This window comes from Sebastes fasciatus, chromosome 1 (genome assembly GCF_043250625.1).
Source record: "Sebastes fasciatus isolate fSebFas1 chromosome 1, fSebFas1.pri, whole genome shotgun sequence".
NCBI classification, from domain to species: domain Eukaryota; kingdom Metazoa; phylum Chordata; class Actinopteri; order Perciformes; family Sebastidae; genus Sebastes; species Sebastes fasciatus.
In genome coordinates, this window is record NC_133795.1 from 29,989,127 (window position 1) to 30,005,996 (window position 16,870).

The 16,870-nt window shown below is 41.6% G+C and overlaps 1 protein-coding gene across 7 annotated transcripts in view; it reads right to left on the reverse strand.

Annotated features, from left to right (window-relative positions):
- Positions 1 to 8,494: 8,494 nt before the first annotated feature.
- arhgap40 (Rho GTPase activating protein 40) overlaps positions 8,495 to 16,870 on the reverse strand; it is a 29,634-nt gene continuing 21,258 nt past the window's right edge. For all 7 annotated transcript variants that reach the window (XM_074642336.1, XM_074642354.1, XM_074642344.1 and 4 more), the window contains 7 exons: positions 15,638 to 15,797; positions 14,901 to 14,983; positions 13,166 to 13,372; positions 12,799 to 12,942; positions 12,414 to 12,565; positions 11,994 to 12,049; positions 8,495 to 11,372 (listed from right to left, as the gene is read on the reverse strand). In XM_074642336.1, the coding sequence (XP_074498437.1) occupies positions 11,266 to 11,372; positions 11,994 to 12,049; positions 12,414 to 12,565; positions 12,799 to 12,942; positions 13,166 to 13,372; positions 14,901 to 14,983; positions 15,638 to 15,797 (909 nt within the window). In that variant the 3' untranslated portion in view covers positions 8,495 to 11,265. The remainder of the gene's footprint in view (positions 11,373 to 11,993; positions 12,050 to 12,413; positions 12,566 to 12,798; positions 12,943 to 13,165; positions 13,373 to 14,900; positions 14,984 to 15,637; positions 15,798 to 16,870) is intronic.

The following is a 16,870-nucleotide window of genomic DNA, read 5'->3' on the forward strand; positions in this document are numbered from 1 at the left end:
TCATAGGGTTTTCACCCAGGAGAATGGAGTTCGCATTCAAACCAGCAATGTGTAGTTGTCTTTGTGTTCGTAGTTATTTTAACACCCCAATTTTTTTTTTGCTCAAACCTAAAGAAGTTGTAGTTTTGTAGCCTTAACCAAAAGAGGCCTTTTTGTTTGTGTTTAAAACGTGACATTTCATTCAGTTTTTACATGTTAGAACATGTTAAGTTTCACTTTCACTTTTACAACGTAGTAGGCGCAGTAGGCCCCTAATGACCCATATCTATGGTGGTACACATCTATGCTTGTAGTGAATGATAACTCGTATTTAATGACCTGATAACAGTCGAATCGGGTGCTTCTAGACATTCATAATTTTTTTGGGATCAAATTCTGATTATAAAAAGGGTCATTTTGCAGCCTGGTCTCCTAAATCAAATATGATCAAATATGAATCAATATTTTGTTACTGTAATGCCTGTTTCTCGCCTCAAATGTTTCCAGAAACATCTTGTAGTGTATTGTTTAGCTGTAAAATTAGAAAGTTTGCTCGGGCTGGTGGGCGGTGCTTGGTATTTCCTCAATTGATCTCAACATAGCTGCCGGATCACAAACTTTCTAAGGATACTTTCTGTCAGGATATAGTGACCGGTTTATAAAAATAACTTTTTAAAATCATATTTGCTCCAAACTCGCCTACTGCTGCTTTAACCACATGTTTAAAACTGTTAAAAAGTGCGACTCTAATCCGGGAGAAAATATGTTTCCCCTCAAAATATAATTGAGGATGCAGTTTAGTATCAATTCATTGTTGGTTTTGGTCTTTTTGTGTGACAATAGGAAAAATATGGAATACCACCAGACTTATCCTTTAAGTTGGATGAATACAATTCACCCCATTCTGATTTATAAATACTTTTATTTATTAAAAAAATGAGATACTAGTAGTCTGAGTTGTGTTTTCTCTCAGCCCTGTGTGTAACCCTCTGTGTATGTCTGCTGTCAGGTGAATGAAGTGCTCTGTCTCGTCTCTCTGTCACAACACAGCATCATCATCATCATCATCATCATCATCATCCTCTGACACACTGAGATCACAGGGGTGTCCCGTGCCCTGACTTAGACACACACACACACACACACACACACTCGTGACTGTCTTGCTAGGCTTCCCACTGTCATCATTACTACTGTCCACCCACGTCTCTCTCCTCCCTCCTCATGCTGAGGTCAGGAGAAAGCCCCCTGGAGGGAGTGGTGCAGCGTGGGTGTTTCTCTTTACTACGCATGCTGTACAGTAGTGAAGCAACCGGGACAATGCGGTGGTGACGTGGTGGTGTGTCGTGGGGTGGGTGCTGAGTTTGTGGCTCTTTATTGGACGTTGGAACAAATGTGACTTTAGTGCAAAGGAGCTGTTAGACATCTGAGGGCACATCTGAAGGACAGAGCAGCATGTGCAGCTATTCCTCTCCTTTCTTTCCTTTCCTTTCCTCTTCTCTTCTCCTTTCTTCTTGTTTCCTCTCCTCTGCTCTCTTCTCATTTCTTCATGTTGTTTCAAATCCTTTTCTCTTCATCTTCCTCTCCTTTTGTCTCCTTTCCTCCTCCTCCTCCTCTCATTTCCTTTCTGTCCTCTCTTCCTCTCCTTTCATCCTCTCCTCCCATTTCTTGCTCTAAAATGTCATAATGATGTACAGTATCTGGGGCAAGCAGGGGTGCGTTTGATATGTGTGTGTGTAAGGGTGTTTGGGGGGTGGCGGGGGCCTTGATGGCATGACGCATGGTGGGGTGTGTGTGTGGGGGAGTGGAGGAGGGGGGTTCTTGACTTGATCCATGAATCATGTAGAGGAAGGGAAGCACAGCCCTCATCCCTCGCTCAGTGGGGTTTATGACGCTGCAGGCAGAAAGCTCTCTATTGTCACCATGTTGTAGCGATAAGGTTTGTGTGCCGCTCAGTAGCTGCTGTCAGCATGTGTACGCAGGCATGCAGACACACACACACACACACACACACACACACACACACACAGAAACTCCCTTTTTCTTCTCAGAAGTATGAAAGCATCCGTTGGTGCTACATGCAGTCACATTTGTTCAGTGTGAGACATGCTGTCAGTCTGAAGTGTCACTGTGTGTGTGGGTAGTGACCCAGGGGATGGAGCGTCTGTCGTTGTCAGCGAGGCAGAGCTGCCAGCAGTGTGTGTGTGTGTGTGTGTTTGTGTCACAAACATCATCAGTTGCCACAAACACAAAAGCTGCTGCAGCCGCAAACACATTAACAATATTTTTCAGCCACAACACAGTGAGATATGTATAGAGTCCCGAAACTGACAAAAGAAGTAAAAGGTTATCAGACGAGTCAAAATTAAAACTGAAATGCCACCCTGTCACTACTATCATCTTCGTATTACAATCCCACCCTTTTCCTATACCCCATTTTACACATTTAAAAAAAGGGGGCCTTATCATATATGTCTCTGTTCTAGGTTTGTCAGCTCGTTGTTTTCTGTCATTGTTGATATTTGTTTATTTGTTTATATGTCGTTAATACGGTGGCTATTCATTTGAAAAAGAATGAAAACAAATTCAATTTAGTTTTCCAAAGAGGGGGGTGGTGGCGGTATGTAAAAAAGAGGTAAGACTGAATACATCCATAAATAATACACGTATAATTAAAATGTAGTGTAAAAAAATATATACATGTTTCCCTTAACCTCCAATAAGTTTTTCAACTTTAGCGGTTGATGACATAAATTTCGTTCTTCAATTTATTCTGTATTTAGTTGCAAATCATTTATTTTCTTCTGCTGATTTTCCATTTTTCCACAAGAATAGATTGATAATGAGGTGGGTGTGTTTATGTTTGTCCAGAGCAGTGATTGGTCCAAGGTTTGTGAGTACGTAACATCCGTGGTGAACACAGACTAGTGCAATCGAATAAAACTGTGTGGCCAGTGAACTTACCTGAAACACTGGCTTTCCATCCACCTATTTTTATACACATTTTCAATTTTCACAAAAAAACAAACAAAAATAGTGGAAATGCTGGAAAATTGAAAAAAAAACAAAAAAAAACAAATGTCCCTCAAAATATTGCAAAGTAAAGAAGCTTTTACTTGACTGAGGTCTAAAGTCTAAAAGTTGGTGTATCAATAAAAACTAAATGATAAAAAACACAACAATACTTAATTAGTAAATCATGACGTACAGTACATGAAGCATGCGACTTAAAAGTCACTGAAGCAACGAAAAAAAATGTCCGGCGAGAACCTGAGCTCTGTGCGGACCAATGAGACTGAAACTCTCCTCACATAATTACATTAAAACTATATGGTTTTCCATCGTTTGACTTGTGCTCTTTTAATTCCATCATCTTGTTTTGCCTTCTTCGTCTGCAATGGTTTAATGGCACCCAGCGGGAGAATTCACTTATTAAAATGAAACCAACTGTTTATCTCGATGTGGCCAACTGCTTATATTCCCATAACAGTAGAAGAAACATGCATTAATTCCCATTTTTCTGGAAATTTGGTTAAAATTTGCGCCACATTTGGACATATTCATATCATATTATTTACTGTAACTGTTTTACGAGCAATTGTGTTGTTAAAATTGTTAATGTTAGCCTCCTAGATGGAGATATTGAGAATTTCTGACACCAGCGATATCTTCCACGTGGTGAAAAGAACTGCAAGCCTCAACAAAGTGTTGGTAAAAATGTCTGCAAAGCATCATCATCACTGGCAATTACATCTAAATACAATCCAATATCAACACTTGAGTCAGTTAATTTAAAAATAATATATACACTGTTTGAATCTGGTTTCACTTGTTAACAACCTGCTCCAAATACCACAAAAGTAGCTAATATATATTTAAATGATGTGACTTTAAAAGTACAGTGTGTAACATTTAGGGGGATCTATTGGCAGAAATGGAATATAATATTAATAAGTATGTAGTAACCATGTTTCTACAGTAGCCCAGAGCGGACAAACTAAACACTGACTCTAAATAGGTACACTCGCATTTTCACGTTTTCGCGTCAGCCACCGTAGTTCTCTACATGTTTAGCACACTGGAGTAGTTTCAGTTGGTTGCAATCTGCAACCTCACCGCTAGATGTCACCATTTCCTACACTGCACCTTTAAGATTAGCAGGGAGGTTAGCAATCTTAAAATAATGTGAGAAAACACTCTCAAGATGGAATAACGGGAGGTTTTCCTGTTCTTCACGTTGTCCTCACATTGTCTGCGTGCATCATAAACACACTGAGAGGCAGCTTTTTCAGGTTAAAGCAACTCTTATTTAGCAATGTATTTCTTTTCTCTCTGATAATCTTTTATTGTTTTATTTGGTCAGTTTCAGGGCTCCATGCTGGTCTCCCTCACCTCCTTACCACAATATTAATTTAGTAGTAAAAATCAAATATAGTCTGTTCTAAATTGAGAAATACATCCTGAATGGCTGAAATGAGCTCAAATTCCCGTCTGCCTGAGTAAATCAGTTTCGGGTTATCTGCACCGGAAGCAGCCTCCTTTAAGCATATTTGCTCTGATGGATATTGAAAGATAAAGACAGCCTTTTCCATGCTATCATTTTATCTTTAATTATGTGCTTTATTAATGGCACTTTTTATATGGAAATGTGATTATATTAACACAACATACATATTGTAGGTTTATTTAAAGCAGCCCTGATTTTAATTTGGCACTTTTCCTTCAAAAAAGAAAAGAAAAAGGGACGAAGTGGCTATTTGAATATCTTTGATGTTCCTTTCAGTGTGTCTTCCTGATGCAGATTCACAATCAGCTCTCCGCCTGTCTGTCGGCTTTCTGCAGGAGAGATAGCGCTCTCTTCATTACGCGCTTCATTAATTTAAATGCTAATTGATTCTGCGAGGGCTTTTCAGACCGAGGGCCAAGTCCTGTCTTCCCCCATTGATTGTGTGTGTGTGCGTGTGTGCGTGCGTGTGTGTGCGTGTGTGTGTGTGTGTGTGTTTTGTGCACCTGCTGGATCCTGGAGTGACACGTACTGACAGAACAGCCTCTCCTGCCTGTCTGTCTGCCTCAAGTGTGGCACTGATATGGTTTGAGTGCTTCAAGCCAGAGAGACAAGTAGGCCTAGAAAAAAACAAAACACCAACAACCAGGCTCAGTGGGTCGTTTCGGGGCCATAAAAGCACAGAAAATGTGAATAAAGGCGGTTGGCATATTGTATGTAACTGGGTGGATAAAACAGAGGATGCAGGGGCAGTTAAATGATCCGTGCGCCGTTGCTAGGAGACAACCGGGGCTGGATGGTAGAGATAAACGCTGGGATCCACCCCTGGCGGCGAGCGGAAGGTGGGAAAGTGTGAGGGGGGAGGCAGAGGGTAAGAAAGGGAGAGTCTAGATAAGAGGAGAGGGGGGGGGGCATCCTCGTTCATGGTAGATAAGCTCTCCCTTCCTCCATCCCCCATCTACCCTCTTGTCTTCTTGTTTGTTATTCACAAAAGTTGGTCATTTTTGAGTGGAGGGGGACATTAAAGGGGACCTATTATGCTTATTTTCAGGTTCATATTTGTATTTTGTGTTTCTACTAGAACATGTTTACATGCTTTAATGTGCAAAAAATGTTTTGTTTTTCTCATATCGGCTGTGCTGCGGCACCTCTTTTCACCCTCCGTCAGAAACGCTCTGTTTGAGCTCCTGCCCCGCCCCCTCCCGAAAAGCCCATCCTGCTCTGATTGGTCAGCTGGCCCACTGTTGTGATTGGTCAACCAAACCTAACCCTTCGGACTCTGTTTAAGCTCCGCTCTAAGTAGCTTAGTTTGAGGGTGAGCCAAACTAGCAAAGGAAACGTGTGTTACTTGGTGACATCACCACATCAGGGAAGAAAAGGCGGGACTTCAATCAAGGCGTTTCAGGCAGTTCAGGAGCAGTGTTTCTCTGGGGGAGAGTAAGTTCCTTTGGCGTGGACTTTGGGCTTTGTGACTCGGCAGACCTTTTACATGAACAAAAAACAATATAAAACACTGAAGGAAAGGGAAAAAGCACAAAAGCATACGAGGCTCCCTCTTTAAAGGTGGTTTAAATGCTGTTTCAATGCCGTCACCTGTCTGGCTCCAGGCCTTTAAAATTTCTGTCTATCTCAGATTTTTTTTTCAGCTATGAATAATGAAGTAAATCAAAATTGCCACTCAGTCTGATGATCAGGTAAAAGTCTTCACCACGCTGCCACCTGACTCCACACTCTTTCTCAATAAAGGAATGGCTCTTAACATAACAAGTTATCGTTAAACTATAGCTCTCTGTGTAAGGTTAAAGGCCCTGAAAACATTTTCTCAATCAGAGTGGTGGAGTGATAAATGAACACAACATTTTTTGCCAAAGTTAAAACAGATTTTCACGAGAGATTTCTGTATTCCTTTTTGTCTTTCTGCTCGTTTGAAGTGGGCGTGCCTCGGTTGGAAAAAGGTTCTTCTGTGCACCAATTAGTCCTCCTCAGCTCATAAAAGTCCCCACATTACCAAAAATAATACTCCACCATTGACATGGGTAACACAACTGCTTTAAACCTGGTAATCCTGGCACAAACACTGTAATCGCTCAGACACCCACATGATTTCCATCAGTGATTACCTCAGGTCAGAATCTGTTAAATTTACATCAGAAAATGTTTTTCTCTCCCATCCGTTTCCTGCCTCACTTGAACACATCATTAGCAGCAGAGATTAGAGTCTAAATTTGAAAGTGAAACTTTACTTTTGTGCAAACTGACTCATCGGTGGAGGAGCCTCTATTAGCTGGTGCCAAGAGGGAAACCATGGCTGCCACCATGTAAGCACCGGAAAAAAGCTTCAGCTCGCACCGTCATCCCTCATCAATCCGGTCGACTCCGGTCAGCCCGGCACAAAAAAGACAAAAGCAGGAGAAGAGCGCTTCCTCCATCAAATGTGAGGGAGGCGGTGATCTCTGAGTGCACGTCGTGATTAGTTGTGAATGGGACGCGGCGGCCTGATTGGTGGAGAGAGCCGGGGGTCAGGCGTTCTGCCAGCAGCTCATACAAGGCTGCTGATTGCTTTTCATCCACTGATTACAGTAATTTAGATCTGCAGCAGGCCAAAGGGGCCTACGTCTGGCAGGCGGGCTGTGCTGCTGCTCTGTCTGGGGGGCTGCAGTTTGGTTTGCTTAGTGATTCTTTTTGTTGTCAGAAAGGAGTGAATGAGGCTGGAAAAAGAACCAAACATACAGTATTTACTCATAAAAACATACTCCCAAACACTCAGAAAAAAAGGTGGGATTCATGTTTTCTGTACTGAGAGAAAGTCTTGGAAGATGGGAGAATATGATATGAAGGATTTTCTTTTAAAGGTGCTCTATAGAGTGCTGCAGGGCTGACGTATTTTTGTAGGCCAACCAGGAATCTAACATCGCCCTGGTTCCCTCGACAAAAAGTCAATCGGATTGTTCCATTGGGTTTTGGATTATTGCAGAAAATAAGCTCTGTGGCAGACATATATTTATGATACGTAGACACGTTTTATTCAGCAAGATAATCTTCACAAATGAACAAAACTTTATGAATTTTAAATGCAATCGCTAGAAGTAAAAAGCTAACGTTAGGCCACAAATGAACTACACCGTTGTCGCATGAGCGCGAGTATGCACAACGAGGCGGTGAAGGCGGACGAGTCGGCATGATGACGTTTTGCAGTCTCATTTAGCTGCTTTTTAGCAACCGCCTTTTTTAAGACACATAAAGGCTTCAAAATTCACAAGCGGTATATTTACTGACGTATTTTATAGGCATCTAACTAAAAACCCATTCAAAAAACCCATTGACTTCCAGATGAGGGAACCAGAAATGCTAAAATGATAACTCATTGCCGGGTTTTAGGACTCATTCCTATAGCACTCTGTAAATGTTCTCAATATTTCAAAAGAGCAGATCTGTTATTAAGTCTAAAGATATTAAATCGATCACATATTCAATTTATAATCATCAATTCTTCAAATAATTAATATCTAGTTCTGGATATTTTAAACACTTATATCACAGCCATAATTACTTCCCCACATGGTGTGTGTTATAAAAATACAAAACGCATAGCTCGAAACTCTAATTCAGTGAAAGAAAACACAACGAATGCCATATCACACGTCAGTTTTCTCCCTTTTGTCTTTCAGGCGGCCATTTGGACACGCCGAGACCTTGAATAATCAAAGTTGATGAGGCAGTTAGTTGCGAATGGTTTTTCCAGGAACGGTGGCGATGATTAATCAAGAGACTGAGCAGCGCTGGCCTCTTCACCCGCACACATTACAAGGTTAATCTCTCTATTGATTACAGCAGAATACTTCACTACAGATTTTCTGTTTTCACACACATATATACTGTAGGTGTGTATGTTTGCTTCTTTGTGTGATGCAGTTGCAGATTCACTAAAGAGTGATGAATGATCCTTTTGTTGATACCATCTTTTCTACCACACCCATTACCCCATATTGGAAGAATAAATCACGTTAAGCACATCATTAGATTCACATTTATTGACAAAAACATTTTTCAAAAGTTGTTTTTTCCTGTCTACAGCAAATACTATTTTCACAGAAGTATTAAAAAACAATGACTCGTGTAATAAAGGGCATAAATATACATTCGGACGTCGGCTGCTGACTGACGTCTAAAAATCTTCACCACAATAAAAGCTGGACGGTGATGAAGACAATAAGAGGTCCACAACCACACTTTGATCACATTAATATCCTTCATTTAGTCTCCCTGGGTGATGATATCGATAACACTGTTTCAGAGATATCCACACCAAAAGGAAGCGTCTTCTTCTTTTTCTCTCACACACAAACACATTCACATTATGTACAAACACAAACAACAGAAAAACCGGTGTGAACTCGTGCCCCCTGTTTTGGTGACTCCACATCGTGTTGTGTGTTGTCATGTGTGTTTACACAATACGCGTCCGTGTGCTCGCCTCCTCGGGGGTGTTTGAACTCGCACACTGCGTTGCCCTCTGGGATGCTGCTTCAGAGGTGACCTAGTTTATCCTGATTGTCAGCAGAAGGCAGTTTCATCAGCTCGCTTTGTGCCGAGGCACTGAACTGTGCCCGGGACCCTGGGACAGGCCAATTGGACTTGTGTAATGAAGCTCATCACACACATGCATGCACACACACACACACACACACACACACACACACACCGCTGCTGTCGTCAGGTCCAGGGAGGGCGGCAGAATTTATAACAGCCATTTATTAGCTTCTCCTTTATCAAAGAAATGTGATTCCTCGGCGTGTTTCTGATGCATGCGCCACACACGCCATTATGGTCCATTATTAGGGAGGTGACAGAGATGGAGCGGAGGGTGTTGATGGATGTCGGTGCCGGGGCCCGGCTGTCGTTACTCCATCTATTGAGTGCGAGACACTTTCCCCACAAAATGGCCGCGGAGCACCCAACATGGCTCCGACTGCGAGGGAGTAAATGATTCGCATCTATAGCGCAAAACATGTTCAACACATTCATTTGCTGCTTGTGTCACAACAGTGCAGTGATTTTGCTCTTCACAGCTGAGTTGTATGAATGAATACTTACACATGACATTTATCTCACTGTACTGTTTAGGATCCATCGAAAAAACAACTCGAGAAATATGTACAAGAACACTGCAAATTCCCACACTGAGTATGGGCGACTTAACACAACATACTGTTACACTGAGTGCAGCAAACTCCACGTTATCCTAAAGTCTCTCTAGCCTACAGAATATCCATCAAATACAGAAGCAACAATGGCATTACATTCATATAAATAACAACAATAATCCCAGTTCACCCCCTGAAGAGTCACTTCAGCACTTTCGGCTCCATTCATTTAAAAACTGAAGACCAGCTTCACTGTGTCCTTAACAACTCCCTTTAGAGGTGCAATCACTGTCCTTGAGGTTGTGACACCAAATCCCTTGGTAATATATATAAAAAAAAAGAAACGTCTCTTTGAGCACTGTTCTGTACAGACCAGGGGTCCTTGGAAGTCCGTGGATTTTTTTTTTTTTTTATGTGGCCAAGGAGATCGCAGGGTTTCACAGATAAGAAGATATCAGTTCATCTCTTTGAATGGCACAGACAGACGAGGAACGGAGCCAATACTGAGAGGAATCCCCCGTTCTTTGTTTATTTTGTGATCAAAACGTCGGAGCTGGAGAACGGTCAGCGGAGAGCCAAAAAGCAGATGGAGAGGGATGAGTCAGTTGATTAACTGATTGATCCGTTTGTGGCTGTGTGCTTACAAAGAGCTGGAGTCCCCGCTCCGTTTCCAGGTTAGCTTCTGATCCACACTAGCTTTCTGTTTTCAATATGTTTTTTGTCTCGTTGCTGGTTTTTAATCATCAGTAATTAAAAAAGCTGGACGTGATACTGTAGTTTTCTGTCCATATCATAAGCCAAGTGGATATCTACTACAGCCACTGTGTTTATATGCAGTTAGGTGACCGGGTTACAGTCCAGTAAACTGATTTACTTAATAACATGTAAACAGGAATCCTGGTTTCCGTAACTGGTGTAGGGCAATTGCTGTTTCCAAGGTCGAGGATGAATTTGCAATTGCAAAAATAAAGGTTGTTTTCTCTTGTATAAAACGTGTTCAAAATGTTGTGCCCAATGCCGGATTGGACGCCAGTTTAGCCAAGAATATGAGCAGAAAGCTCCTGTATCACGTCTTCAAAAGAATGATGAATGAACCAATGATTTGAAAACACATTGTCTGGCTGGCCTGAGGAGGGGGTCGGACCTGTGGTCTCTGTAGCCAGAGGTGCTCTGCATCCCCATCTGCTCGCTCATAGTTGGAGGTGATTCCTTGAGAGAAAAGATGGCGAACCAAACTGCCCACCCGCTCTTTCTCTCTCTCTTCTCCTCTCTTTTCCATGCGGCAGGTTCTCTGTCGGAAGTAATGAGTCACGTCAGCGGCTTTCTGCTCGCAGCGTTGCAGGAAGACAGAAAAAGAGAGAGGGAGATGGAGAGAGAGAGAGAGAGAGAAAGGTAGAGGGAAAGAGAAGGAGGGCAAAGTGTGTTCATCTGATCATAGACAGTTCTTAGGCTCTGCTCCTGGCAGATTGTCCATCTATCTGTTCCTGCTCCCTCCATCTGTCCATCTGTCTCCTTCTCCCTTGTTGCTCCAAGGATGAAAAGGACGAGAAGAGAGGGCTGCGTGGTTTTGATCTTTTTTTTTAGGCTCTGCCTTTGTCCTTCGTCGGCAACCTGTTCCCCGAGCTGTTCGTCCATCCTTCACAGCCCTCTGCTGGCGTTGGGTCTCAGCTTGATGACCCACTCTCCTCCAGAGTTGCTGTTGTACAAATCCAGAAGGTGTGTGTCGGGATCCAGGCAGTGCTCACCTGCAGAAAACACACACAACCAATTACTAAAAGCTCCAGTTGTTGGAATTTAAATATTAAAAATAGGGTTGATTTTTACATTTCAATTACAGCTGCAACGATTATTTTCATTATCGATTAATCTGCCGATTATTATTATTATACTCAATTAGCCGATTCATTGTTTGACCTATTTAATGTAAGAACATACTAATACTAAGAAGCTTTTTCCCCTTTTTGGGGAATTATTCCTTGAAAAATGACTTTAATGTTGCATCAATTATCGAATTACCGATAACTTTTCTGTCAATCAACTATTCGATTAATGGTTCAATTCTTTTCAGCTCGAGTATCAATTCAGGACTTGTTTATATCAAAACAGTGATTCAATAATCAGATTCAGAAGTTATGCAAGAACACGTTTAATTCTTTACCGTTCACTGTGTCAGCTCTCCTGTGAGCGCACAGACATGTGTGGTAAGCATTTGTCTGCTCTGATAACTGCAGATGCACTGCTGCTCATGTCTCTTTGGCGCCTGCACAGTTCATTACGTAAGACCTCGCTACCCTCATCAGCTCAACAAGCAGAAAGACATGCAAATGTCAGCGTTGCCACGGCAGGAGAAAATACTTCCGACTTACCAATATTCCCTCCCACTTCGTACAGGGCACAGTCTGGATACGCCACCGAGCCATTTCTGTTGAGACATAGAACACCTATGTAGCATACTTTTGTTTTCATAACGGTGGATAAAGCACATAATATGTCTTTCTAAAGGGAAATATTCATCAGGTGACAAAGTGACACCTTTACTACTATGAGAAAAAAAAGCTTAAACCTAATGGCTGTGCATGTTAGGTAACAAAATTACGCTTAAACCTGCAGTAGGCAGAATGTTTTTGGCATCATCGGAAAAAAATTCCATAATAACCTTTCAGCATATTGTAATTCAAGTGTTCTTGAAATAACTTTTTCTAATGATATTTGCTCCGATTCTACCCACTGCTGCTTTAAGAGTCATCATTAGCATGTGTTCATTTAAACTGTGTGCAGTATTGTACCTTCGCATTTTGCCCTTTCCATTGTCGGGGCTGCGGGGGGACTGGCGGTGAAACTGGGCGAGCAGGTCCGAGGCTCGGGAGCTGATGTTGAGCTGGAACTCCATGGTGCCGCTCACCAGATCCCCGACCTGGATCTTAACCGTACGGCAATGCTGCAAGGCAAAAAGAAACCACCGTATTAACTTTGGATAGTAAAACAATGACGTTTCCACACCGCACACCTTTTTCCAGATATAATCCATATGTGAGGAGTTTTCACCACAAGAATTGGGATTTGTTGTAGTAATGTATGGCTGTAATTAAACCGTATATTTTATTGAACTTTGCTGTTACCGACGGAGTGTGTGTGTGTGTGTGTGAAGCAGCACAGGGTTAACCAGCTCACCTCTGAGGTGTTTTTATCAGGTTTGTCGCGGCTGTCTGTGTGGATCTTCCTCAGCAGGTTCTTGATGCGGCGATCGTAGAACTGGTAACGCCGGTTACTGTTCTCATTCAGCTTACGCACCTGGCTCATGAGGAAGTTAGGTATCTGGGGAGAAAAAGAGAGCATGACGCAACATTTGTGACGGATTTTCATGCCAAGGATTATGAACACAACATGATTTTTGTGCAGCCAGAAATAAATAAGGGAAACTTATGATTATTATTGAGAAATTGTTCAAAAACTTGTAGAACATGTAGAAAATGGCCTCCAAATAATGACACTATTATGTTTCTGCAGTAAAAAAGGTTGAATATGTGGGTGTTCCTACCGTCCAGAGCACATCCTGGTAGCGGATGAGGAGCCTCATGACATCGGCCGCCTTCTCCGCGTGTCCTTTCTCTGCCCCCTCAGTCAGCCTGCTGGGGACGGCCTTATGGAGGAAGAGGTTGGGAGCCATGATGGTTGCTACGGCCCACAGGTTCATCCTGTTCCTCTTCTCCCTGGAGACCACCTTACTGAGGAACTCGAGGAGAGCCTGAAGGACACATGGATGGAGACGTGCAAAACGATACGTCAATCAAATCTGTTTTTCATATTACATGTAACCTGGAGGTGTAACATTCCAGTTTTAACACTCGCTCACTTTCAACTGAGCAATGTGTGAACGTTGAGAGGGCCACTTACGCCGAAGCACAAAATGGAGTAAAGTGAATTATCACAGTGTCTGAATCATCCGTAACGCCTCCACTGAGAAGTATGTTAATGCACAGTAAGTTTCAGCTGCCTCCACTGGAGTCAGAGTAATTAGTTCAGGTGGGTTTTATGCTCCTGGATGCTATAAGCGGAGCTGACGGCACACAAATGAGTCATGGTTAACGCAGCAAGCTGTTATATAACAGATCAGAGCAGAGTGTTAAAATGTGGATTAAGAGCAGAACAACATAGTAACGCATTATGAAACAGTGCTTTAGTACTGTATGTCCAGTTTCAGGAATTTGGGATGAATTTCTGACAAACTTAAGAGCATGTAGGGTGTGGAGAATGCTAAACATCGCTTTAAGGCTAGTTCAACACTTTAGGGTCATTTATAGATCCTGTAAAATTACAGTTTTTTTTTACTCCTTCTAGTAGCTAAATATCCAAACCTATATTGTGCCTGGAGATCAAGTGTGTGCCTGGTGGAGGAAATATTCAGATCCTTATTACCATGTGCAAAGGAGCATTTTGCTGTTGTAGTTTGTGACAGTGGAGTTCATTTTAAATGTTTTATATACTGCTGGGTAGTTAAAGCTACAACAATGCATCATATTTTCAAAGTTCACCTGTTTTGTGTGGAAAAATCTTAATTTTTAAAGTAACTATAGCTGTCAAATGGATGTAGTGGAGTAAAAAAAGTATAATATTTCCCACGTGAAATGGAAATAGTCAAGTAAAGAACCTCAAATTGGAAAAAAATGAGTGTAAGTACAGTATATGAGTTAAAGGTCCACATACATTTGGGTATCTGGAGAGCCTACCAACCCACAAACTGTGAAATAAGACAACCCAATCAGTTTTTTGTGGGCTGCCAAGATCAGAAAACATGTGATTCAACAAGCCCTTCAGATTTGGCTCCCCTTCCTATGTCACAACAGGCTCATTAGTATATACCGCCCACGGTTTGAGAACTACTTTTACAAAGGTGCACCTTATTTTTCTCACAAGCCAATCAGAGCAGACCGGGCTTTTTAAAGAGACAGGCGCTAAAACGTAATGAAAAAGTGTTTCAGACAGAGGGTGAATACAGATATATTCAGGCCGACAGTATAAGAACATTTTTGTTTTTTGAACATTAAAGCATGTAAACATGTCCTAGTAGAAACCCAAAATACAAATATGAACCTGGAAATGAGCATGATATGTTCCCTTTAATGTGTTTATTTATATTCCACCTCTGGACGAAGCACATAAGAACCAGGAAGTATTACAATCTAAACAAAAAGTGTTCACGTGGCCAAAGCAAATTTCTTCTGTAGAAATCGAGCATTGTGTGTGTTTGTGTACGTGTGTTTGTGTGTGTGTACCTTCAGTGTGTTCCTGTTGGGCTCAGGCAGCAGCAGGATGAGCAGGTTCAACATATGGAGTTTCTGCCTGAGCTCTGTGATGTCTGAAGGAAGAGGGAAGAACAAGGTAAGACAGGGCTAACACACACACACACACACACACACACACACACACACACACACACACACACACACACATCCACACATCCTCTTCATTTCCTCTAAGAGTAATGGGATATCTAAAGATTAATGACATTGTGACAGGCAGCCATTAGCTCTGTTAGCTTATGTCTCTGTGGTCACATGTCGTTTATCACTTTGCACTCACAAACTAAACATCAGTGAGTCATCAATCAGATCGTATTAATATCAGTCCCGTTCTGTTATTAAGGTGAGACTAATGTGAAAATAGCAGATCTTTTACAGCTGCTTTGTCACCGTGCAGGGACGCCTCTTAAAAAGGCTATCAACCTGTTCATCTTAATGCTCAGCCGGAGCAGAAAAGGTGAGCATCACAGTGAAGAGACTCAGGTAATTATGATGTGAACCCTGCTGAGCAGATTACCATGTAGCATGTAGCATTAGTCATGTAGAGGAAGAGAAGAGGAATCATTGGGTATGCCTGACTTATAAAGTGAATATGCAACTTGCTGGATAAGAAAACACAAGCACAATAAAGTCACTCATATAGACACACCCATCTGCATCCTGATACACTGTATGATCTATCAAAGGTCTGGCCTGCTGTGCACACTGACCTCTGACGGCGCTGAAGGTGTTGAGGTATTCGGGGGTGAGCAGAGGAGCGGGCAGCTCCCGGATGAACTTCTTGAGCAGCGTGGCGGCGTCGTTGGGACTCACGTCATCCCAGCTGACCTGCCCCGAGTAGAAGTTGGTCTCCAAGTTCTGCTGCAGCAGCTGCAGGTTAGAAAACAATGAGATGCTTTCAGAACAACACAGACGATCTGTTCCACATACCCCGACATTACAAATGTCAAGCGAGTTAATGCAACACTTTTCAATTATTTTATTGTAGTCAACCATTTTTGTGTGAATGGCTGATGAATAACGGCTTTCGAGAGTCTAAATGTCATATATAAAGTTTCCAGTGTTTGCAAATGTTACATTTTCAGTGACGTTTTGAATTCTTAAGATGTGGAGACTCATTCACAGGGCTGACATGGCTCTGGAGCAGCTATTTAAAACACATTAGTATCAAATTAACACAGGCATGAGGTCAGAACTAATTGCTTGTCAGTGTGTTATCGGTCTCTGTTTGTGTCTTAGGCGTGTATAAGAGTATATACAGTAAGCACTATTATCTTGTGTTACTGGTTCTTATTTTACAGCCTGTTGCTAACAGAGGTGGCCACAGCTTTCTTACGTTTCATAAAAATACTTTATAAGAACTTCAGGCAGGATTTTGAGGTTTGGATTAAAAGCATAGACTCCTGTTGATTTCTGCCTCTATTAGTGATTCTAAAATTAGGAAGAAAGTCAGGTAACATGTCATTTTACAGGTCCGTAAATTTTATGGTAATTAGGTGATAATTAGCAAGTAACCTATTTAAAATTTCTTTGGAATTACTGCCAAATTACTCCAATATTTACCTCAAAATGTATTGAAAATGACCTAATTATAAACATGATTTAATAATTATATGCTAAAATAGCATATAATGGTTAAAATAGGGCCCTTCGGCTTGAGAAGCGGCTGTGCGCTGCTCTTCATCGGAGGTGGAAAACTAAAACTAATAGAAGACACTTCTGATCAGCACAAATCTCACCACTGTGTGACTTATTGTCTACACAAATGTAACCTGGTGGCTAATGTAATGATTCAGGGAGTTTTTAAAAAAATATCAAAGAAGTTATTTGCTAATCATTATCTATTTATCAGCAGACATGGAAATAAAGCATATCAATTAACGTGGTATTCTTTTCCTGGAAATGTATTAAATAAATTACCAGCTATTTATTATTGCTTATTG